Source organism: Galleria mellonella, unplaced genomic scaffold, assembly GCF_026898425.1.
Source record: "Galleria mellonella isolate WM207_F2 unplaced genomic scaffold, CSIRO_AGI_GalMel_v1 utg312, whole genome shotgun sequence".
Classification (NCBI taxonomy): Eukaryota; Metazoa; Arthropoda; class Insecta; order Lepidoptera; family Pyralidae; genus Galleria; species Galleria mellonella.
This window is the reverse complement of record NW_026442074.1, coordinates 6707683-6732903: the sequence shown is the minus strand read 5'-3', so window position 1 is coordinate 6732903 and position 25221 is coordinate 6707683. Positions and strand designations below refer to the sequence as shown.

Here is a 25221-nt window from a genome sequence, read left to right as displayed (position 1 = left end):
TTACATAAAGTATTCAAAGTAAACAAAACGTTAATTTTTGACTAGATTTATACTTATAAAAATAATAGATCCATTTTAGAACTTTTCTTACTAGAAATATGAAATAATTTGAAAATAATATATTTATTAAAATAATTTTACATCAAAATCAAATAACTAAATTCCTAAATGTAGGTCATGAAAAAATACAGCCCTATATTCCGCCTTTTCCTCTAAATATATAATTTAGAAATATATTTATCGCCTTAATATGAGGGACAGAAGGCTTATTATGCGGTTGAACAACAAAAAAGATACATTTGTATGTCTAAAACGCCCGGGATAAAGTAAAAAATATTCCAATTTGAGAAACAGATTGCGGCCTGGGAAGCTATCCCTTATAAATACATTAAAAGAGAAATTATGACTTACAAGAGAGGGCAATGTATTTGGTGAGGTAATATGCCTGTGCGTGGTGAATATAGGTTGGAAAATGATAAGTCACAATTCATACTAATCCTTACTAATATTATAAATGTGAAAGTTAGTTTGTTTGTTACCTCTTAGCGCATTAACGGCTTAACCGATCACTGTGAATTTTGGTATATACGTACTACATAGGATAAAGAAGGCTACTATATAACTATAGGATATACTATAAGATTATTTTTATTCCGGTCCGGGGTAATATTATAAATACGAAAATACCTCTGTCCGTCTGTCTTATACCTTTTCACGCATAAACTATTTTTTTAACTTTTTTTAATTATTGTATACATATTTGACTTTAGAGAAAACGAGACGAGACGTACAAACTAGTTTATAGTTTATATATATATATATATATATATATATATGTATGTATACTAATAACCGTCCCGTTTTCTATGCTTCTAACTTTAACCTACAACTTACATTCCTCTGTCCCATTCGTGTTTCAACCGTGAAGCAGTTGTGTTTACATGGCTGTGTTTCGGTTTAAAGGGTGGGACATGGCGTGAATTTACAGGGTACAGAGGAATAACATCTGAGTCCTCAGGAATGGCAACGCAAGGGGAGTATCATGGGCGAAACAGTGTACTCTGTTAAGTCCATGATACTGCTCATGTCTATAGGCGATGGTTACCACTTTCTACCAGGTGGGCCGTCAGCTTGTTCGCCATTCTAAATTGCCACTATTAATATTTTATGTCACTTTTAATTGCAAACAAACTTACGGCTTAACTAAAATAAAGTGGTAACTGAATAAACAATGCCATAGATATTACAAACTACACTGTAATATCACTCCTGCGTTGAAATTCCTGGACACTATTGTATTAAGCTTTCATACTTTAGAATTCATAATGAAAAAGATTAATAATATTGAAAACTACTGTGGTAATGTTAATATAAACTATACAATATATTATAGTTTATATTATAATTAGCACAGTGGCTTTCAATATTATTAAATATATATACAAATAGACAGAATAGGACATTCAAATAGCCACTTTACAATGAAATGCTTTAAATACCCAACCGAGTTTAACCCTTAGCGACCACATTTCAATCCCGTAACAGCGTACACACTGGGATACTTTTTCACCCCAATTGAAAAAATCAATCTGCGAAGCTTAAAAATTCATAGGCGTTCTATAATATATCTTTTTACTTTTCTCATGGAAGTAACTCACATACTGGAGGGAAAGGAATTGTTAATAATAAAGTATAACAGCCCCATTGCTGGCTATATACCTTATCAGGTCTACCTCCACACGGTTCCCTTTTAAACCATACTAGTTAACTCTTGTGGAATTCATCACGATGATGGATACAGGTCAGTTAGCAGACCTGCTTTCATCTTCATCTATTATCTCTCACTGGTGCCCCACCAACTTATGTCAATAACGCTGGCGGGATTGCCATTTCTCGAATTGGGGACCGTTAGACAGCAGAGGTCGCCAGTTCGGGGGCCGCCCACATACTCATTTGTTGCAGTATCCGGCCGTTCATTTACCTTCCTAATGCTCCTCAAATATTGGGTCTAAACTGCGTCCACAAATTACCCTCTTGTATAGGCATTCCGTCACCCGTATCCAATAGCGAGGACGGGATTCCATAAATACTGTACCGCAAACCATAAAAAAACTCACATCCATAAAAAAATTCTTACATACTTAACTATCGGTAGATGTTGCAATAAGTACATGTATAATTCTTGTAGTTGTTGTTAATTTATAATCTTAAAATTGCTTTTATTTTTGGAATATTAAATATTTATATTAAACTAGCTGTTACCCGCGACTTTGTTCGCGTAACCGAGATATATTCATTAACCGGAATAAAATGTAACCTATCTCCATCTCCGTCTCCTAATTTTATATATATATAACAATTAGATAAGCCACTGAGACGCTAAGAAGTAACAAACAAATATACAAACTTACTTTTATATTTATAATATTAAGTAAGTATGCTAACTCCTTGTGGCCGCTAAGTGTTTTTAATGCATGATAATGGAATGGTACCTCGCCTGTGCTAACGATATATACTGATGGAGCTCCAGTGAGGGATAATAGGTGAGGATAAAAAGGCAAGTAAGTTCGCCATCATAATGAATTCACTTGGAATTGCGCATTCCAGGGGGATCGCGAGAAGGTCGTACTGACTAACTGAATATACCCTATATTACTACCATTGGGGCTACTAATTCACATTACTAACAATCCCTCTTCCCCTGGCGCTAAGAGTTAATAGTCACCTCGAGCTCGTAACATAATGTTAACAGACTGTCACAATTTTAACAGACTGTCACAATTTCATTGCTGAATTATCCGAAATGAATCCTATTAGGATTAGTGAGAAGTGAGTATCCCCCATTACTGGCACATTTCTTTACTTCTTAATTTTAAATTGGTGTTCCCACCTTACAAAAGCACCCCAAGTTGTAATCTGGGATATAGTCCATCTGTGTAACAACTTTCGTGCGTGACTGAGTTAACAAATATCTTTACAAACTTTCACATAAACAAGATACCTACGTACTAACTTCAATTATCGACGAACTAAATTCACATATTAAAAAAGAAAAAGATTATAGGTTACTTGAAATAACACCAAACTTAGGAGTTAAAATATTGAAATTTATTATACTCGTGTATAGTTTAAGACAAAGATTATTAAACCTCACCCCACCTCATTTCTATGTTATAACCAACTCATTGTTACCTAAAGTGAAGCAAATAAAGTAAGGTAGACCTACTTTATTAACTTAACTTAAGGTGACATTAAGTAGTAACAGGTTCTAATATTGCGTTGTCTTCTAGGTTAATATTAAATAGGATTACAACATACCTGTTTTACTACTTCTGTTTCATAACATACTTTACAAAAATATTAATTCCGTATCTCTTCAAGGCAGATATGCTGTGTGCTTATATCTTGAAAATATCGCTTTCTTTCACTACCATATCAACGTAAGAAGACGAGAGCCCTCCCGTTTCTAACCCGAAAACTCTCCATTACTCCAAAGGATTGCAATAAGGATCAATAGAGAGGCTTATGTTCAAAACAAATTAAAGCTAACGCTTCTCGGCACAGACAAGGGTTGAACCGTTGAATGGCTCTTCTATCGTCCGATATTTATATAAGTAGGATTATCCAACTGTTAGTCAGAGGAAAGGTTATATTTTTCAAGCGTGCTATTATGCTATATTCACTTGTAAGGAACATCAAATAAAAATGAAGATTAAAAGTACATTTCGTTCCGTAAAAAAAATCGGTTAAGTGCAAGTTGAAGTTACACGATGAGGGTTCCATAACATAAAATAATCTGAAAAAGGTTTTTATTTTCTTTAAATAAAATTAATAAAAAGGTTATTTGAATTTGTGTATGTAAAATAATAGTGTGTGAATATACACGTGTTATTGGAATATGAGATAAAATGACCTTATCATGTCTTACATGAAAAAGATACCTAATAATTATTACTATAATAATTGTTTAAACACCGTGACTGAGTTTGTTTTTAGAATGTTTTTGATAAATTCACAAAACTATTTTCGTTAGAAACATCGTTCTATTTTCCCCGTAATATTCAAATATATCTTTATACACTGTAATTACATTAGATTTAACAATTTTAGATTACATTAGATAAAACAACGCATAGAGAGTATTATTGGTGAAACAGTATACTCATGTCTATAGGCGACGGTTACCACTTTCCATCAGATGGGCCCTTAGCTGGTTTGCCATTCTAAGTTGCATAAAAAAATAAGTCGATAACTATGATTCATAAAAATAAATACATATTTTTTCAAAATGTATAAACGGAGCCCTTTCATATTGGACTAGATCACATGAACTAGTAGGTTAATTTTTAAATTTTAAACATCTCCTTACCAAATGTAAATAAATATACTGTTTTGTGAACTGTTTGAAGTCCAAACTGCTGATGATCCATGGCAGAAATTTCGTCAAATGGTCTCTCGTCACTTACCGGTTTAGTTTAGAATCACTATATTAGCCTTTATATATTATATACCTTTATATTAGGTAGGTACCTGGTATAGCAGTTAATAGTACCCTTTTACTAATATTTTAATGAATGATGGAAAAAATAGTATGTACCTTCTTTTTTAATATATATAATAACAAACAATACCCATATAGAAAATATTGCCTATAAATACATAAACAACGGCATGTATTAATTCCAAAATAAACTGTACTACCTCACCTATAGAGGTATATACCTATTCTGCATACAAAAATTTTATTATTAGCATGTCAATAATTTCGACTCTCCAAAATCACTAATGACGAGTTTCATTTGCTTCAAGTAAACTGGTTACAAACGTAAGCTTTTTTTACAAAAAGTTAAAAAATCGCGTAACTGGGTCACGCGCTACGACACGAGAGATATAATATTATACTCTTGCAACTTTTAATGATCGGTAATGTTGCTGAGAAATATAAAGTTGATAACAGAAAAGTCTTGATTGCGTAACATTCAAGAGTGGACAGAGATTGCATGTAATAAACAGCCGAACCAATTGATATACAAAAAAAAAACAAAACAACATAAAACTGTCAAAAGTATAAATTGAATTAATAAGTTACTGGGTTTCAGTGCAGTTTCATGGTCTTGGATTACGTATCACAGAAAAAAATATTGTTTTTTTTTTATGCTAATGCTTTCTTATATATTAATGTCTTAAACTAAATAATAATATTCATGAATACAGAATTGTTTCCAGCGTTCCAGAATCTAATACCAATAGCCATTCAAATTCAAATCATTTTTATTGAAATTGACTTGTCTACAAGCACTTTAAAATCGTCATTTTTTTTAAATTTATTGCAGGGTTTGAATGATTATTGAGAAGAATTTGAAACATGTTTTGTCAAACATTATTATTGAAATGTGAAACAGTAAAACTGCTAGACGATCATCAAATGCCGTCCCACGTTTCGTTTTCTGAGAAATAATCCTAAATAAATCAAATTTAACCAGTCGAATAAAGTTATAAAAAAGTTTATAAAAATGAATAGATATCTGCTCATAACTGAAAAAATGGCAAAATATGACACACAAAACAATGTCCTAGATTTACTATGTACGAGGTATTTTTTAAAAATTTTATTTTACAATTATTCAGGTAAATCAATTTTATCCCCTTCAAAGTACTCCCCCTGTGACATAATGCACTTGTGCTGCTCATAACTGAAAAAATGGCAAAATATGACACACAAAACAATGTCCTAGATTTACTATATTATACTCGTATGTAGGATTTTCGATCTAGATAATACACGTTCGAAGTATGTAATTTATGTTTATTCACTATAAAAGTCGGTACAAATGTAATCACGGGATTGCGATACTAATGAAAATATAAAACTCGCTCTCGGAAAAAATAATTAAATGACATCGATAGCATTGGTTGGATAAGTTAATTAGCATAAATATGGGATTATATATAAATTTGATACTTAAGTCTCGTACACTAAATAATTTTAAATACAGAGGTTCCTTCCAAAAATATTCAACAATTCTGTTTTCTTCTGATTCCCTCCTTCTAAATTCATAAAATACTCTATAAGTACTAAATAATTTGTTTTAAAAAAAAAACGAAGTATCTACAACAGTCTCACTTTTTGCCACGAAGTGGTGATGGATGGACATAGGACTGGGGCATCAAATATAAAATTTCGGTCTAAAGTATAAGATGGCCAGTAAAATTAGACATTAATTAAATTATTTAAAAAAAACTAGCCGTCTTACCTACCTACCTAGCCATCAAAGTGGCCCAATCTCTCTATTTATTTCACGCAAAGTCTCTACGTACGCGTAAAATATAATTTGCCTCTGTCCTTACATACTATATAAATTAATCCACTTTAATACTCGTAACTGGTTTCCTAATATTATCTACACGTCAATTTCGTAGATTATTGCTTTCTCTAATAGGTCTCAAGTAGTATACAATTAACTGATCACCATAGTTATAATCTATGAGACTTAAAAGGGTATCTCAAGTGAATCCATATTTTTTCAGTTAAATTTTGATTGTCATTTTATAACATGACAAACATCCGATTTGATACGAATCAGTTCACACTTGACTACGTTTTCTGATATAAAATATGATACGATAAACCTACTTTTAAAAGTTCACATCATCTGACCGTGCGTTTTTCAAGGCACTTTCTTCCGCACAACCATTCTTTGGAATCAACTTCCAGCAGCAGTATTTCTATATTCTCTATTTTTTGGGCGGCGGTAGTCACTTACCATCAGGTAAGCCGCATGCTCGTTTGCCCCGTGTTGTAAAAAAAAAAAAAAAAAAAAAAAAATTAAAAGGGTGATTATCTCAAGTGAATCCATATTTTTTCAGTTAAATTTTGATTGTAATTTTATAACATGAAAAACATCCGATTTGATAAAAATCAGTTCACACTTGACTACCGTTTTCTGATATAAAATATGTACGTATAAACCTACTTTTAAAAGATTCTCTATTTTTTGTCCACAATTTTGTTATTACATAGAATACACAGTTTTTGTTCTCCTTCGAGATAGTTCGCGTGAAACGCGGGGTATGGTTTTATATTGCCTTATCCCATAGGAACATTATATTTTTACAAGATAATAAATTAGGCAGAGTATTTCTCACTTTTATATTCATACTTTGAATTTATTAATGTATATTATACTATAGGTAGTTACAATATCAACAAGAACAATTAATAATCATGATTATTATTTTTGCTCATTATGTTACTTTTGCCAACTTCCCAAAGACTGCCATAAGGAACGGTCCAGAATCATTTCTACCCGTTGACTCTCTACAAGATATTTAAAGGATGTCGACAAAGAATATAGAATGTCCTAATAATATAATAATAAATAACTGACATCAAGTTAATTAGAAGCATTTTTATTAGTTTTTTTTTATGAATCTATCGCTTAGTTCGGAATGTTATTTCAGCTGAAAAGAACAGACAAGAAACACAGCTGCTGCTATTTTTCAAAAAATAATTAATTTTACAACAAAAATGTGAATAGATTAAATGACTATCACAAATTTCGTATTAATTTTATAAATTTAAAAATTATACTATATTATAATTTGTTTCCGTAAATATGGCTCACTGAACTATATTTGTAAAACACTGTCTTGATAATCATTTATGGACTTCCGTGTGATATCTACAGGTTCGTTTAGTGCGGGCTCCAATGTACTCATATTTCTTGTAAATAAATAAATTATGCATAAATTATAAAATAAATTGTATGAGTACTCTTGAGATCAAAGTATGTAGTGACTTGGAAATAATAATGAGTTATTATTAAACATATTCTTGTTCTACCAGAGGGAGACTTTGTACAAAAGTCGGTTGCTTGGCTACCTCTGTCCCATTCGTATTTCAACCGTGATGCAGCTGTGTTTGCATGGCTGTGTTTCGGTTTGAAGGGTGGGATATGGCATCAATTTACTGGGTACAGAGGAATAACACCTGAGTCCTCAGAAATGGCAACGCATGGGGGGTATCATGGGCGAAACAGTATACTCTGTTATGTCCATGGTACTGCTCATGTCTATAGGCGACGGTTACCACTTTCCATCAAGTGGGCCGTCAGCTTGTTTGCCATTCTAAGTTGTATAAAAAAAAGCATCAGATATTTTACTTTTTCGAATAGAACAAAATAATAAAGAGGTAATAAATTGTGAGAATTCCTGTTCTTTGCTTTTATTTACCTAAAGTCGTCGTTTCATTTATCAGTGGGAAAACAAACCTACATTACTTTTGCTTGTATGAGGTCGCCACTAAATAACCTTTCTTCTCCGTTGGTTATAATAATATGAAAATGCTCAAAATTCCTAAAAGTCCATTACTAGAATTGCTTACAGAGTACTGTATGTAGAGGTGAAGAGCTATTATAGTATGAAAACTACGACCCCGTGCATTAAACAATGCTGAGAATTTCCACTTCACTTGACCGCAACAATATGTAATCTCATTTCACTGTTGCAAATATGTGAAATAATGTAGATTTAGCTTCATATATTCATTAATTCTTAGCTTTGAACTTTATTTTTAATGGTAATTTATGCATTGAAATTATCTAATTTCATGCCAACTACATATAATGCATACATACTTGTATCATCAACATTTATCAAATCAGTCGTTAACTGTCCACTATATAAAAATATAGTCTTAATAGACAGGAGATTGGTTTATTTTGAAATATACTCGCAGAACTACATTCCGGAATGGACAAAATCTTTAATTACTATATTTTTGTATCAATAATTCCCTTTATCAAAATAGACTACTAAGATATTATGTATTATTTATTTATGTATTAATATTTTAAGTATATGAGGTATTTTTTAAAATTAGGGTATGATGATGCTGACATATCCTTATAGGATAAAAGCCTCTAAATAAAAAAGATTAAAAAAACTGTCCGCTGCAGAAGGCCTCCCCTTGAGAGGTTTTGCCAGTAGATGCTATGCTTGGCAGGAGAATTAACAATCACATTTAGACTTTAATGTTTTAAGAGGAACGCTGCTGCCCAGCCCTCCACTATAAGCTCCCTTAGTCGCCTCTTACGGCACCTATGGAAAAACGTGTGGCCCATTCTATGCCGGAACCATACCGCAATATATATGTATATATAATCTGTTTCAATAGAAATCAATGAAATGTAAATAAACGCATAATTGACTCGACCATAGATAAATAGGGCCTAACGGCCCCATTTCGAACTATAAATACTCTCTTAAATCGGCCTCCATGCGATCCCCTTAGAAACCAACATCAACCATAATTCATTTTTGATGAATTCATTATGATGGGCCAACTGATCTTCTTTTGTCATTACACCCATTACTAGTGCTCTACCAGTATATATTGATAGCGCAGATGGAGTTATCATTCCATTATTATTCATTTAAAAAAAAACTAATTTTCCTTTATAATAAAGGCAAATTATACTAATAAACCTTAAAAAAAAAACGCAAAATTAATTGTATCTACTTATAGTTTTGTAACTTTTTGCCAAACTTTAAGACCTGCCTAATTATTTCCTTTCGCTTCATCTTCTGTTCCCAAAAAAACAAGTTGTAACAACGAAACTTTTGCTAAGTCCCTAATAAAGAAAGCCAGCTGAGTATTTTCACGTCAGTTTTCTTGTTTTACTGTTACAAAGTAGGTATTTCACTGGCTATGACTGTAGACAATGTCTATAGCTTATTATTACAAACAAAATTACAATTCAACATCGAAAAACATTCGCCCGGTCATTGCACAGAAAATATTCATATTTAGGTAAGTATAAAGCATAAGTATACTACAGTCTACTGAGACGGAGTAAGGCGACATTTATCCTTATAGATGTGATATGTACTCCCTTTTACATGTCAGCCCAAAAAAAAGAGTGTAATCTTTTTTAGTTTCGTATGTATGTATGTCATTGGATGCAAGTGGCTCAGGACCATTTCTTATGGCAGTCTATGGAAAAGCGTGAAAAGTGTATTCAGCAGTACACGGATAATAGCTGAAATGATAATGATGATATGTGTATATATGTGAGTTTCTTTATTCCACTATAACTTCTAAATACCTAAATAGATTTAAATATATGTGGTTTTGTTAAAATTTTCCCAAGTAACACTACATACATATAATAATATAATGTCCGTGGCAGAGCAATCGTCTTAATTGTTATTTCTATAATGTAACAAACAAAATACAATACGAGTACAAATGCAATGAATATTATCAACTTTTACTAGTATATTTGTGTATATGTAGATAATCTCTGGGTGCGTTCTCTCTCTCTCTCTTCAGTCGTACACTTGGTGGTTGGTCGTGGTTTTTACAATGATAGTGGATCGTCGATGAGGCTCTCCTTCGTGATTGAGGTTCTGCACTACGGTTATTTCTCACCAAAGACCTCTGAGTACTCCATAAGAAATTACAGTCATGAGTATATATGTACTTTTTTTTTTATTTTTAAAGAAAATGAAAAACCTTGTGGCATACACACATCTACCCTAATCAAATAACTCTGGATGCCGAACGTACTCGAAAGTCAAAAGGTCTGACCTCGATAGGGTAAACGTAACAATATGTAGCCGTGAGGTCGATAGCCAATTTACGTAGGTTTTCGTTTCGGCCCACTCAATTAATCGTAAAGATTGGGGCGGTACTTCATGCCTAGCTAGGGAATCTCTAGAGATCTGGAGTGCACTCCGTTAGCCACCAAGCCACTTATATGTTAAAATCGAAAGAGATATAACATGTACCTACTGTCCCAAGTCATTTTACAAATTAAAATTTTTTTTACGTAACTTAGAATGGCGAACAAGCTGACGACCCACTTGATGGAAAGTGGTAACCGTCACGTATAGTTATGAACCGTAGCATGGGCATAACAGAGTACATTCTTTCGCCCATGCTACTCCACCTCCCCCATGCATTACCATTCTTAAGGGCTAAGGTGTTATGCCTCTGTACCCTGTAAATTCACTGCCATATCCCGCCCTTTAAACCGAAACACAGTCATGCAAACACAACTGCTTCATGGTAGAAACACGAATGAGACAGAGGTACCCAAGCAAAGGACTTTTGTACAAAGTCTCCCTCTGGTTTCTACCGGAATACCTCTAATTATCTTAACGCAATTGCTTGATTTGATTTTGCAGATATAATCCAATTAAAATAATTTTACAGTCGAATCCGAGGTTTGCAAAATTCCGCTAGTGATCTGCATCTAAATAACTGTTTTAAAATGACAAGGAAAGTGGACATAGAGTTGCGATGCTTCTTTATAATTGACAACGAAATATTATTATCATGAGTTCAGTATATTATGTGATGTGAGTGATGCTGTTACTGTTTTAACAGTTATTATTTTCGATCAAATATTCCTTCAGCTTGTTTGCCTTTCTAAATCACAATAAAAAGTCACAAATGAGAAACGTGTAATTTTATATTAAAATAATATTAAAATCTTCCCCAAAATTGTAAGCCAGCCCAAAAATGCCTAGCACTATACACACTATTAAATCTTTCTAGATAACGGGGCTACATATCAAAATGCATGTCTGTTAAAAAAAAATTGCTTAATATCTAGCAACTATTTTGTGTTGCCAGAAAAATTACGTTATTTTAATTCCATTACGTTTTAGTAGCACTATAAATTCTAATTAGTAGAATTAATCCATACTCGAATAGCTTGCACCTCCAGATAAAATTTAAATCGAATACATTGTGTGAGTAGTATTACAGTACCTTTTAAAAAAAAAATATTTATATTAATTAAATATTGCAAAATCCTTTAACACACAACAACTTAAATATCGGTTGCTAATAAGCTAATTGTACCATTTTGCTGGACGATAGATAATAATTAATATTTTTTCTTAATACATACGTATTTTATAATAATGTACTTTAAATGCATATTTTTTTCAATCATGTCGAAACATAATTTTTAAAACATACATTGCAAAAATAACAGTGGTAAACTAAACGACTAGATTAATTTTTAACCAAATTCAGAAAAAGATAACTCGAAACAGATTTTTTTATACCACCAAAATTACAAACAAGCGTACAGCCCATCTGATAGTAATCGGTCACTGTAGCTTATGGACGCCTGCAACACTACATGTGTCACGTGCGGGTTGCCGACCCTGAAGAAACCTTAAAATAACCTTTTTGAAAAACTTTATATTGTAGTCTCATTTGGAAATTCTAATTTGGTAAACTGATTTTGATGATGGTGTTTCTTTTATCAAAAATCCCAAATTTATATTCAGCTTTGATTATAAAGATATTAACAATAAATAGATACGTTTTATTTTGATAAAAGACAAATTTAAGCTAAGAGACAAATATTATTCCCACATCCCTCGAAACCCGGCACTTATCAAAGTCATTAGCCCCATAGATTACCCTTAAATGCTTTTGAAAACTAACAAAACTTTACTATCTCAGAAATGAGGAGTACTTTGGTACCTCATTCGCTAAGCAACCAAGTTAACATTTCATTTTAAGCATTTAATTCAAGTTTCTCTTATCTTGGAAAACTTCGTTGTAGAGGTATTGATTTGTCATCAGATAACAACCTCATCGAAATAAGAGGTTAAATTAGGTTTTTAAATACGTATTTTTTATTTTTCCACCTTGAGGATGATGCCCTCTAGTATCAAGAATTTCTAGGCCACATTCACACGTTATAAATCAAAACCTCTGAACTAACATAGCTCTATAGATATTTTTTTTAGTGGATGAAGATGAAATGTTAACCCCGCCTGCGCTACCGATATATGCTGGCGGAACATCAGTGAGATATGATAGGTTAAGATATTGTGTCTTATATGAAGGTCGACCTGATATATATGCTAGTAATGTGACTTTTAGATCACCGTTACTAATAATTCTTTTACTCCCTAACACATATTTATAATATTAGTTAGAACCGTTTTATTTTATATATACAGGCTTAGATAGTACGTAGTACGTTATACTAAGTCTATGTATAGGGGGGGGGGGGGGGGGGGGGGAGGGAAGGGGTTGTTATTAATAGGGTCTACTAGCAGCCCCATTGTTAGCAATATACCCTAACAGCTTGACCTCCACACAGTTTCCTGGAAACCATCATGAACAATTCTTGTTGAATTCGTCATGATGGGCTAACTGACCTGCTTCATCCTCATCTATCATCCTTCAGTGGTGCCCCGCCGGTGTATATTTTCAAATAATATCCTAACCTGAGCTGTTAATACGAGTATTACTCTAGTAAAGTACATAGAAACAATTTTTATATCTATTTATATTCCCGTCCTGAGAATATAAATAGCTATAAAAAAATTCGAATTTATTTTTACTTTCGGATTTTTTTTTATTACTGTTAAAAGGTCCCACGATTAACCACGATCTCACCTGATGAAAAACGAAGATATGGTTTAAGATGAGGCTCCCGAGCTCACTAACAACCTTTTTCTAATTCCTTTATTACAATTAAAGAATTAAATTACTCAGTACTGAAGCTTAAACAGTCAGGTAGCTAAATACTACTCTTAAAGTCGCACTTCACTAATGAAATATAACTCATTGAATTGCAAATTAGATGCCCTTATATCATCCAAATCTGCCAACGCGGAGATCACTGTCCGACACGATCTCACGAAAAAGTAAAACAATTTAAAACGAAAGTAAAATATAATTAATTATTATGTCATTACATCTCGCTTCAAAGTACGATCCTGCGCTGCTTGCATCCAATGATTCCCTACTCCATCTAGGGGAGGCATTTTTTATATACTAGCTCGAATAAACGTAGGTAACTTATAAGTTTGTAAGGAACGTAATACGATATGCTTACAATTTTCATTTTAAATTGTGAGCACATCATATAAATCCTTTACACGAAAAAAAGGAATTTCCAGAAATGACTACGAGAATTGGGAATAAAGGAGTGGTGAGAGCAGTCTCATACAATAACCAATACTAAATTTTAGATTTGTTACAAAAATAAAAGATTAATTTTATCGAAACTATTTTGGATTATCTCATACAAGAAAAAAAATCAAAATAGATAAAGAAATATCGGAAATATCGGCATATTATGCACATCCAATAGGTGATTTATAATACTTCCTTTTTTGAAGACGGTTAAAAATGAAAAAAATAAAAAGTCTGTTTATCCATATAACTATATGTTATAAAAGTGCCTGTAATAGCAATTTTCAAATTCTAAATATTCTAATAATCCTATTACTTATATAAATGCAAAAGTTTGTGTGTATGTATGGATGTTTGTTAGTCACACTATCATGCAAAAACTACCGACCTGATTTGAATTAAATTTAGTACATGGATAGGTAATAGACTAACTTGAAACATAGGATAGACATTCTATATAATGATTCATAGAGAATATAGCTAGTTAGAAAATAGAAAATTTGAACTATAAATATAACTCTACCTCAACCTAAAATCCCAAATCCAAAAGTTCTAACATAACTAGTGAGATAATATATTTTCATTACTAATTTTGAGTATTATCTGTCTAATGTATACAACTTTCAGACTTCATAAAATATTATGAGTAGTTAGTCATACAAATTATTTTGTTTAATTGTGCTACTATTAGTATGCTACCATCATTAATTCCATATTAATTCTATGACCTTTCATATTACTCATTAATCTCCAACCATTATTCAGTACATTCACATGTTGCAACATATGTTTCACCCCTAAAAGAGGCATCTTTAGGCCAATCAATAGGTCACTGTTCAGAGTCTAGTGTTAACTGTTTAAAGTCTGGATTGCAAATCACTTATTATGGACAATAATTATGGTAAAATAGTAATAGTAGTAGTAATAAGATCATAAAACATCTACAAATAATAATAGTAGTCAATCTTCAAATATTGGAAATTACACACATACTAATGGTAATGAAATTAAACAACATAATTCTAATCGACTAAACAGTGATATGAACTTCTGCAAAATAACACCTAGTTCAAAAAATATTATAGGTAATGTTTAGACATATTATAGTTAATTATAGACATGATGAGTAAGGTAACTAAAAATTGATAATCAATAATTAATCAACTTTAATAAATACTAATAATACCTTTTATTGCTTAACTATATGGCAACAAATCTTACTGGTAAATCTAAACACATATTCCTATAAAACAATCCATTCATTCCTGTTTTTGGATTGAAGTATCTCCTCAGGACCTCTCTTACTTCTGCTACAGTTATAGCTGGTACACCTTCATACCCAGACTTGATATATATAGCATTGTTCAAACTAACTGGGTTACAGAAGTGACCACCCTCAAACTTACTAAATGGGTCACCATTTTTCTTTTTTGCATCTTGCCGAATCAAAAAAACTGCATCAACTATATCAGCAACAGTTTCATAAGCAATAAAACATAGGACTTCTAAAGCTGGCAGTGTTATCTTCAACTCTTTCGTGGGATTAATCCAACGCTCCAATTTCACAAAACCTTTGCTGAGTCCATAACCAGATCGGAACGAACTACACCTCGCCTTGTGATATGCTTCATACTTTTCGTAAGACATTGATTCTGTAATTTTGGCAGCTCTAACTTTTCGTATGTAATCAATTACATCAAACTTAATCTGACTAACCTCATCATATTCATCCAACTCCCTGATTATGTCAATATGTGTACGCTTCTTCTTTATTGTGGGATCTTTCTCATCATCCAAAATAATACTTGAAATTAAATTTTCTGAAGGAGAAGCAACAGTACTACGACTTTTATCTATATGATCTAATTTTAATTGGTAATCATGAAGTCTTTTTAGTTTCAAAAGATTTTTTCTCATCAAATAAATAATATCATAATTCGATATTACTTTAGAGCCCCTCAAATTTGAGAAATTACTTGCCTCCTGGAGTAGAGATCTTAATTGTTGCAAAACAATATTTTCTACTAACACAACTGTTGCCGCGTTCGGGTTAGGATTGTCACCGAAACCGTGCATCATGTTTGAAATTTCTTTCTGAAAATTTGTTACTTCACCAGTAGCGTCAATTGTAAAGTAAGAAACCATTATGTTTTATATATTTTCTCGTACTTTAACAGAAAACACAAAAGTAGATAGTTCTAACTATTTATGTAAGTAAATATGAACACTGCAATTATAGAAAAACAAAACCATTCATTAAAATTTAGAGAAAAAATGTTATCATTTTTTTTTTTTTTTTTTTAATACGTTTGTTCCGTTTGGAACAGGCTAAGGTCGGAGACCATGCTGCCTAGTCTTCAAAAAGGTAATTTGTCTGGAATAATGTTATCAATAATATCACAGGTTGACATTGACAATTTGACATTGACAAATATATTTTTTTAAATTGATTTTTAAGCAAAGATTTTGGAATAGAATAGATGAAATGCATAATCCATATAATGTCTTGCACGTTGTATTTATAACATTGTCAATGCATTAGAGAGAGATAGTCATATAAAAATGGATCTGCCGTTTGAATAGTCCGTAGAAGTCCTTATTCTTAGGTAGAAGTCAAATTCTTCATTATATATTCTATTGATATTGATACTATCATACGAAATGTACCCATACAACCGTATTGAAATGTTGAAAATACATGTTCAGCATCAACAAAAAACAAGAAAAGTACTAAAGTTTTAAATTTTGATTATTTATCATACAACTAAAACCTCTTCGTCAAATTAAAAGCTTTTTTCTTATTTTTTAAAATAAATAGATAAAAGTATATAGATATATATACCTATATACTTCTACCTATCTATTTTAGAAAATAATCTACATACCCTAATTTTTTTTTTTAAATTTACCTAATCTTTTTGAAACAAATAACCACAGAAGAAGTAACCACTGTGTTATTTAAGTATCGACATTGTCCTTATATTTATGAACTAGAATATAGATTTATGCAACCAACTTGAATATCGATATGTATCATAAAATAAAACACTCTTTTCTAATGTTGACTTTAAATACAATAAACAACTAACATAGATTATATACAAACATTTTTTATTGACACATGCCTACTGACAACAGTTATCAGCTGATCAGCAGCTCAGCCAATATATATAAAAGACAACTTGTCAAATTGTTCAGTTCGAATGGAAGATTTCTTTTAAATCAGTAAAAAACCACATTTGATTGTCTTTGTTTATACATCATAACATTTCTAGTCTGAAAATTTTTTATACAAGAAGAAAATCATGAATTTGATTGTTTTTACACGTCATTCCAAGTTTAAAATGTCTATGTTTCGCCAAATTCGCCAGATTTCTTGTTGGTCTTGCGGTAAAGATATCAAAACTTTGGTTTCTAATTTATTCTGTTCACATTGCCAAGTTCTTCAGGAGCCAGACAAAAATAGCAACTACTTTAAAATAATGGGTGTAAGAGAGACCTATGACTTGGATGAAAACGAATTAGCAAAAAAATATAAAGATCTACAAAAATATTTGCATCCAGATAAATTTGCTAATAAGTGAGTATTTTCTGTACATTTCTAAATGTTAATGTTTCACATTAGGAAGTTAAGAGGATTATGGTATAATTAGATACTAAAATGGATAAGTTCGCTTGTGTACACTGGTATAACCTAATACCTATACTATAAGTGAATATACAAAAGCAATACAAAATAAATAAAAGTGGACTTGATATGTTTTCTTACAAAATTGAATATGTACAAAGCTACTGTCTTATTAATAGTCTTGTATAAGTATAAATAATTCTATTGAATTATGAATAAAAAATTAAAACATATATAATAAAAAATATATGTATTATAATAGTTTATAAATCATTACAGAAATAAACAAGAACTAGAAGTATCTGAAAAATATTCGTCATTGGTAAATGAAGCATATAAAACACTTTTGGAGCCAATGGCAAGAGGTAATAAACATTATTTTTATGGCTATTTATTTGTATCCATAGTGGCAAAAACCACTGATAACCTTATGTTATAAAATAGGTTCTTATTTTGAATGATTTGAGATATATATAGATATATATCTAAATAAAACTTGTATTAACAATACTATTAAATAAAAAAAAAAACAAGAATTTTTTTATTCAATAGTATTGTTAATTAATGACTATATTGGAGTCTTATTTTAGTGTATAAGCAATTTTCTAATTGTTTATGATTGAAGGAATAGAGAAAAATCAATATTTATTTTACAAATATAAAAACGACTTGGACTATACAAGTAAATTGACTTTCAGGTATATATATGTTGCGTTTAAGAGGTAAAGAGATTTCTGAAAATACAGAAGTTGATCAGGAATTCCTAATAAAGATCATGGAGAAGAATGAAGAAGTTGAAAATGCTGAAACCGAGGCTGAAATCATGGAACTCAATGAAGAAATTAAAAATATGATCAAAACTTTGCAAAAACAACTGTCCATTGCTTTTTTTGATGGTGATCTAAAGAAAGTAATGAAATTATTGAGTGTAATGAAATATTACACTAGCATAGATAATCAAATACAAAGTGCAATTAGAAATAAAGGAATAATTCGATAATTACTGTTATAATAATATTTAAAAAAATTGTTATGTAGAAATTTTGTGTAAATAATTAATCATTTTATTTTAATATTTCCATAATAATTGTGTAATAATATCTGTATTTTTAGATATTATATAAATGAAATATAAGTAGTGTTACTTTCTTTACACGAATGTTCTTTTATAAATACTAGCAAAACATGGCATTCATTGGCCTGCTGTGTATTGTCTATATTTATTCAATCTTCATATAAACAATATCAAAGTAAATATTTTTATTCTGCAAACCCTAATAGAGTAGTTGACTACTGCTATCATGGTGTATATAAGTCAAGATGTCCAAGTTTCGCTGAGCCTATTTCAATTCAAAAATAATAGTTGGGAAAGAAATATTGATAGTAATGGAGTTGTTAATCCCCATTACTAACAGTCATACAGCTCACCTGATAAGAAGCAGTTGTAAATGCCTCCATATTTGTCATTTTTCTTTCATTGCCAGACTAGCGCCATCTTTGGTTGGGTATTGATTAAGTATACCTTACATAATAAAAAAATTGATTAATCTTCCTTTATTAACTATTAGTCACTAAATAAAAAGCAATAAAAATTATAATCATTAGTTGGTAAATGTTCATAGTTTAATAATACTTATATATAATTTTTAGTTCAAATCGATGACATGAGCCCGTGGCTTGTATAAAATATAACGAAGTTATTTTTTAAAAATATATATTATAATGTGGAATAAGCGGAAGAGACTTGTTTGAATCGAAGTATTTGGGGTTCCATTATTTCAGTCTAACCTAATGGGAGAGGGGAGAAAGGGACTAACAATCCCTTTCCCTGGAGACTGAGAATCCTATTGCTAGCAATATACTCAACCAGGTCGACCTCCTCGAGGTTCTCCCTGGAAACTATCGTGGTTAATTCCTGATGCATCCATCATGATGGGCTAACTGGCCTGTTTTCATTCTCATCGATCACCCTTCACTGGTGCTCCGCCAGCGTATCCCGTTAACGCAGGCAGGGTTACCATACTATTTTAACCCATAAAAAAAACCTAATGGGAGACAAGCATGATTTACTCTTAGTTTATATTTGTGTTAATTACATATGGCAACTAAGATAATTTTGGATAACTGTGAAAATATAAATTGGCAACACTGATATTCCGTTTCTGCGTATTGGCATTAATGGCTTTTTGTAAAAATATTGTAGTTGATTGTTAATTTTATTAGCCAGCATATTTTATTACTCCAAATTCCAATCAACTATTATTAACACTGCACGTATTATTTTATAAACCAAATCCCAGTAAAATGTCCAAAAAAATATTTTCTTATATCAATTATTTGTATACCTATAACATATGCATATATAACACATGTTTTTCTTCTTAAAAACTAAATTAAAAGATATCCACCATTATTTACTTTTAGATAAACATGGTGTCATTACCTAATTAGTTTCCCTGGGGGGAAAGAGATTGCTGGTAATGGGGTCTATCAATATACCCTGTCAGGTCGACCTCCACGCGGTTCCCCCTGGAAACCATCTTGGTTAATTCTAGTGGAATTCGTCACGATGGGCTAACTGACCTGCTTTCATCGACACCTATCATCCTTCACTGGTGCCCAGCCAGCGTATACCGATGGCGCAAGCGGGGTTTCCAATACATTATCTCCCATTAAAAAAAAATTAGTTTCCCTTGGAGGGAAAAGGAAAGTTAGTAATGGGGAGGTTAGTCTCTATATCAATATATCCTACCAGGTCGAACTCTACGCGGTTTCCCTTGGAAACCATCGTAACTAATTTATCGGTGAATTCATCACGATAGGCTAACTGACCTGCCTTTTTATCCTCATCAATCATCCCTCATATAATATAAAAAAGGTCATTTAAAAACGAGCAATTAATATTTTCCCAGAGTAACAACATTAAAAGACCTATGGACCTCTTAGGAATAGAAAGCAATAAGCTTCACCTTTGCTGTGAAGGTAAAACTCTAATTATTTTTTATGTTCATAGATATTATAAAGACCATTAAGTTCTGAGTAAGTATAATATTATGTTTTCGCTTAGCGTATTTTAAATATACTTAAATCTTAGACATAGTATACATTTTTATAATGATAAACCGATGAATTCGATGGAATGTACAGTTAAAAACAAGTAAGTACTATTTATAGAATCTAAAGTCTTAAGCATAAAATAATCTATCATTCTTGTAAGTACCTACACGTTCTTGTACCTATCCAACAAAAAATGTTAATGACTTACCTAGATCGTTTTCTAAATCATCTTTCTCCTCATCATTTTATGTGATTGATGCTAAGTAGTGTTCATTACACATCAATTTCTTAAGCTTAATATTTTCATTTTGTCGATTGATCGATTTTGATACTTGTTGATAACAAATTTAATAACATCAAATTTATATTATTTTTTATAGCTTAAGTATACTCGTAGAATATATAGGTATGTATTGCCTAGATTGGAAAATAAGATTTAGCTAACGATTCGGCGAAATCTGGACACGCATCTCACGTGAAACTTGTGAGATCTGACTAGGAAGTTAACATTTTTAATATATTAGGTTACATATCAAATGGAGTCGATTCTTAGGCGCCATTTCTCTAGACCTGTCCCATAATCTAATATTTCAATTTAATAGTTTCACGAAATTACTATTTTAGGCACTAGCTTACCAAAAATAGTACTTGGTACATATTATAAAAACCAATTATAACAAGGTTCTAGTTCTATCACTAATTAAATTTATAATTATTATAATTTAAAATCTATTAGAAATTTAATTATCGTGATATCGGTTCTTAGAATAAAGATATCGTTGTAATATTAAATAGAAATTTTAATTTCATGGATACATTTAGAGAAATGGTAGCTCAGAATCAGACCTAATATATTAAATATTTAAGCTTTTTTCAATTTTAAAATCGCAAAATATATAAGATTATTATTCTTTTTTAAATAAATTATTAAACATTTGTGTGATCAATTGTAGGTGACATGGGGGGAAAAGGATTATTAGCAATGGAGTTTGGCAGTCTCATTGCTAGCAATATGCCCTATTAGGTCGACCTCCACGTGATTCCCTCTGGAAACCATCGTGAACAATTCTTGTCGAATTCATCACGATGGGCTAACTGACCTGCTTCATAATTTGAGTGGGAGATGAGGACATATCATCTCTCACTGGTGCCCCGCTAGTGTATACCAATAACGCGGGCAGGATTACCATTCTATTATCACCCATAAAAAAATTGTGTGTGACAACTAGGTAGATATATGTATATACATTATCTGTCATAAGACTATTATTTTCACCTTTATGTCATTGTTAGATTTGATTCAAATTCTCTTCAGCAATGTAACTCAAGTATCAACAATAATTAATCATAGTATAGAAGATCAATCCACTCTATCTCAGTCCCATAATCGTGTCAATTATAAATTAATATCATAAGGTGCATTCCACATTGGCGAATGCGTTACGATCTCTCTGCAGCTGTTGTGCAAATTTAAATTTACATACTTTTAGCCACGATTTTAACATTTACAGTATAGTACAACTAACAGAAGAGTAAAAAAAAAATATTTTATAACACGGAATGTGTACCGATGCAGTGGGCATTGGTTATAAAAATTTTGGATGGTTACAAATAATATTAGTTTACACACTTTACGTGTGAAAGAATGACATACAAAGATGAATAACTTAATATACTAAATCATAATTTTATTACATGAAGCTCATATGCCAGTATGGACGCTCCCTTAAGAAAGTGCTTACAGTGTTGAACATCGATATATTTTGCATATATACGGTCATTCAGAGTAGTCAGTTGAAAGATAAACCTCGTACCTCTACTAGTGCAAAATAATTGAAAATAGAAAATTATGCATTATAATCGAATTATATTAATTGTTTTGGCCATAACCTCCTATATGAGGGGTAAGTATGATGTACCAACCTTTACCTTCCTGTTGAATTAGACTGTAAAATTTAATTAGGTATTCCATTCATTTTGTTAGATTATAATTTGATAGATTAGGTACATAACTTGCAATATGATTTCTATGTGTTCCAAAAGCTATTATTTAAATACTTGCCTATAACATTAATGAGCACTTATTCTTAACTATATAACAAGTGAATTTTACCTACTTTTATAAAATTATATGCCTTTATAATAAAAATTGGTACCCTTATTGATCCTGATTTAATTTACCTACTAACATTATTATCATTTTTATCATTTTATTTTTCAGTGAATTCCCAAATATTTAATAACCCCCGTGTAGTTGGTGGTGCACCGACGACCATAGACAAATATCCAATATTAGCCCAGTTGTTGTTAGACTCCTTGGGAAACCAGAACTTTGAGCAATACTGTGCCGGCACAATATTGACTTCCCGTCATGTAATAACAACGGCACACTGCTTCCAATTCAGCGTGCACACAAGCAAGAAGTGAGTTTATTTAAAAATCTATATTTTTCATTGAATTCAAAAAGAAATATTTGACTACGATGTTATCAGAATATAAAGATCTACAGAGTGTAATATTATATTCTTCGACCTAGGAAGTTAACGCATCGCTTTATCTTGTAATGGTCGTGGATAATGAATAAATTAGTATTCTTTATTTCATTACACAATATAGGAAATAAACAAGATGATTAATAAATGTAACGATATAGTTTAGAACTAGATGGTGCTGTCTAATATTTTCCAGTGGTATTGAAATTAATTATTTTAGTAAATACGTTAAATTAGCTGTATCCCGTGGATTCACCCACATGAAGTAGTACATAACATAAATAACTTACCTGTGTACCAAATTTCATTCAAATCTTTTCAGAAATTTTTATATGAAAGAGTTTTTTTATACAACTTAGAATGGCAAACAAGCTGACGGCCCATTTGATGGAAAGTGGTAACCGTCGCCTATAGACATGAGCAGTACCAGTAACAAATATCCATGCGTCTTTACAATCCTTTGCATTTATCAAACCTATTATAACAAGGTTCTAGACGATGATCATTATTCATAACGTTCTTTTTTTATCAAAGTTGGAAAGACAAAGGACAAACAGCCTAATGGTTTTCTTGATAGATAATAATAACCGCCGCCTGCAGACATAAACAGCGCTATAAATATCATAGAATACACTGTGTCGCCCCATACTCCCCATATGTTGTCATTCTTAAGAACCAAGAGGTTAATATGGCAAAAAAATTACTTCACGGCAAAAATACGAGTAGGGGGTAGATGTACCCAAGCAAACGACTTTTGTACAAAATTGACCCTTTGATGTGCCTAGTGATCTATCATTAAATAGGCAATTCACTTTTCAGTTATACCTTACCCAAGTACTGGAAAGTACGCGTCGGATCATCGTATCGCACCCGAGGTGGCGTCTTACATAATGTTAAAACTATAATTCCCCATCATGCCTTCGATAAATATTTCTATACAAACGATATTGCTATGGTTGTCGTCTCAAAACCATTTCAGCTAGGAGGAAATGTTCGACAAGGAACTATAATCAAACGAGGAGTGGAAGTGAAATCAAATTCAATCTGTACGTTGATTGGATGGGGAGCTAACCAGGTACAATTTTGATACTTTACTTTCAACTCATAACTAAATACAACTAAAAGAGACCCGCAATGTTGCCAACCCTCTACATACTGAAGTGATGAATTCTAAATGTCTATAGATACTGATGGGCCATGACCATTTTATGTGGTTAAATATAGGATATGTGACGATGAAGTATAAAGACTACCATTATTATAGCATCAATAAGATATGTAGCAAAAAGAAGAGGATTCCTTATATCACTATTATATCTACCTATCTGTTATATCTAGTACAGATACCCTTTAAAATCCAATTCTCTTAACTACCTCCATTCTAGCAGTTTGCTGCTCCGAATAAAACTATATATGTATTACCTTTTATTATAAGTAACCATGTTAATTTGCAGTAACCTAATTTTGACGCCCTGACAATTTCCCGACTAGGGTTTCCCTAGTTTAGGCCCTGTTAATAAACCTCATTCGATTTCTTATCTCAATTCCAGGTTGATGGACCTCGACTAGAACAATTACAGCATGCCACTATGTTTGTGATAGATCAAAAAGTATGTGCCAATAGGTATAATACAATAAAAGCGGTAATCGCTGACACTATGATGTGTGCTGGTCAACCCAACATCGGTGGGGTAGATGCCTGTTTCGGTGACTCAGGTGGACCATTAATATATAAAGGTCTGGTAGTTGGTCTCGTATCATTCGGTTATTCCTGCGGGCATCGATACTATCCTGGGGTCTATACAAAAATATCACGTTATACAGATTGGATTGTTAAGACTGTTAAAACTAATAAATAAATTATTTATATACATGTGGAGCTTCTATTATTTTTGTTGAAGGTGAATATTACGTTTTGTGAATAAGTATATACGGAATTGGTATATGATCGAATATTCTAATATGGAAAGAAACGTTTCAAAAACTCGACTACGACAAATCTAAATAGTGCACGATTTAACTATTTCTCCATTCCGGCAAAATATCTATATATATTTGCCGCCCTTTGTAATATATGATCATAATTA

The 25221-nt window shown here is 31.6% G+C and overlaps 3 protein-coding genes across 3 annotated transcripts; 2 read left to right on the top strand and 1 right to left on the bottom strand.

The window, feature by feature from the left end:
• Nucleotides 1–15106: 15106 nt before the first annotated feature.
• On the bottom strand, nt 15107–16322 carry LOC113514959 (transcription initiation protein SPT3 homolog). Its single transcript, XM_026899056.3, has one exon. It carries the CDS (start codon nt 16100–16102, stop codon nt 15158–15160), a length of 945 nt encoding a protein of 314 aa, XP_026754857.1. The 5' UTR covers nt 16103–16322; the 3' UTR covers nt 15107–15157.
• Nucleotides 16323–17125: 803 nt separating this feature from the next.
• On the top strand, nt 17126–19853 carry LOC113514960 (iron-sulfur cluster co-chaperone protein HscB). Its single transcript, XM_026899057.3, has 3 exons — nt 17126–17537; nt 17865–17950; nt 18284–19853. The coding sequence occupies exons 1-3, from the start codon at nt 17263–17265 to the stop codon at nt 18583–18585; spliced, it is 663 nt and encodes a 220-aa protein (XP_026754858.1). The 5' UTR covers nt 17126–17262; the 3' UTR covers nt 18586–19853.
• A 1681-nt stretch (nt 19854–21534) lies between these two features.
• Nucleotides 21535–25007, top strand: LOC113515195 (trypsin, alkaline C-like). Its single transcript, XM_026899355.3, has 4 exons — nt 21535–22546; nt 22864–23065; nt 23954–24209; nt 24685–25007. Exons 1-4 carry the CDS (start codon nt 22492–22494, stop codon nt 24991–24993), a joined length of 822 nt encoding a protein of 273 aa, XP_026755156.3. The 5' UTR covers nt 21535–22491; the 3' UTR covers nt 24994–25007.
• Nucleotides 25008–25221: the final 214 nt, after the last annotated feature.

Excerpts from the sequence above, each read along its gene's own strand:
- LOC113514959 (XM_026899056.3), bottom strand. The coding sequence starts at position 16,102 with ATGGTTTCTTACTTTACAATTGACGCTACTGGTGAAGTAACAAATTTT.
- LOC113514960 (XM_026899057.3), top strand. The coding sequence starts at position 17,263 with ATGAATTTGATTGTTTTTACACGTCATTCCAAGTTTAAAATGTCTATG. Across the intron at positions 17,538-17,864 it reads CCAGATAAATTTGCTAATAA|AAATAAACAAGAACTAGAAG; the intron begins GTGAGTATTTTC and ends AAATCATTACAG. Across the intron at positions 17,951-18,283 it reads TTTGGAGCCAATGGCAAGAG|GTATATATATGTTGCGTTTA; the intron begins GTAATAAACATT and ends ATTGACTTTCAG.
- LOC113515195 (XM_026899355.3), top strand. The coding sequence starts at position 22,492 with ATGCATTATAATCGAATTATATTAATTGTTTTGGCCATAACCTCCTAT. Across the intron at positions 22,547-22,863 it reads CATAACCTCCTATATGAGGG|TGAATTCCCAAATATTTAAT; the intron begins GTAAGTATGATG and ends TTTATTTTTCAG. Across the intron at positions 23,066-23,953 it reads AGCGTGCACACAAGCAAGAA|TTATACCTTACCCAAGTACT; the intron begins GTGAGTTTATTT and ends TTCACTTTTCAG.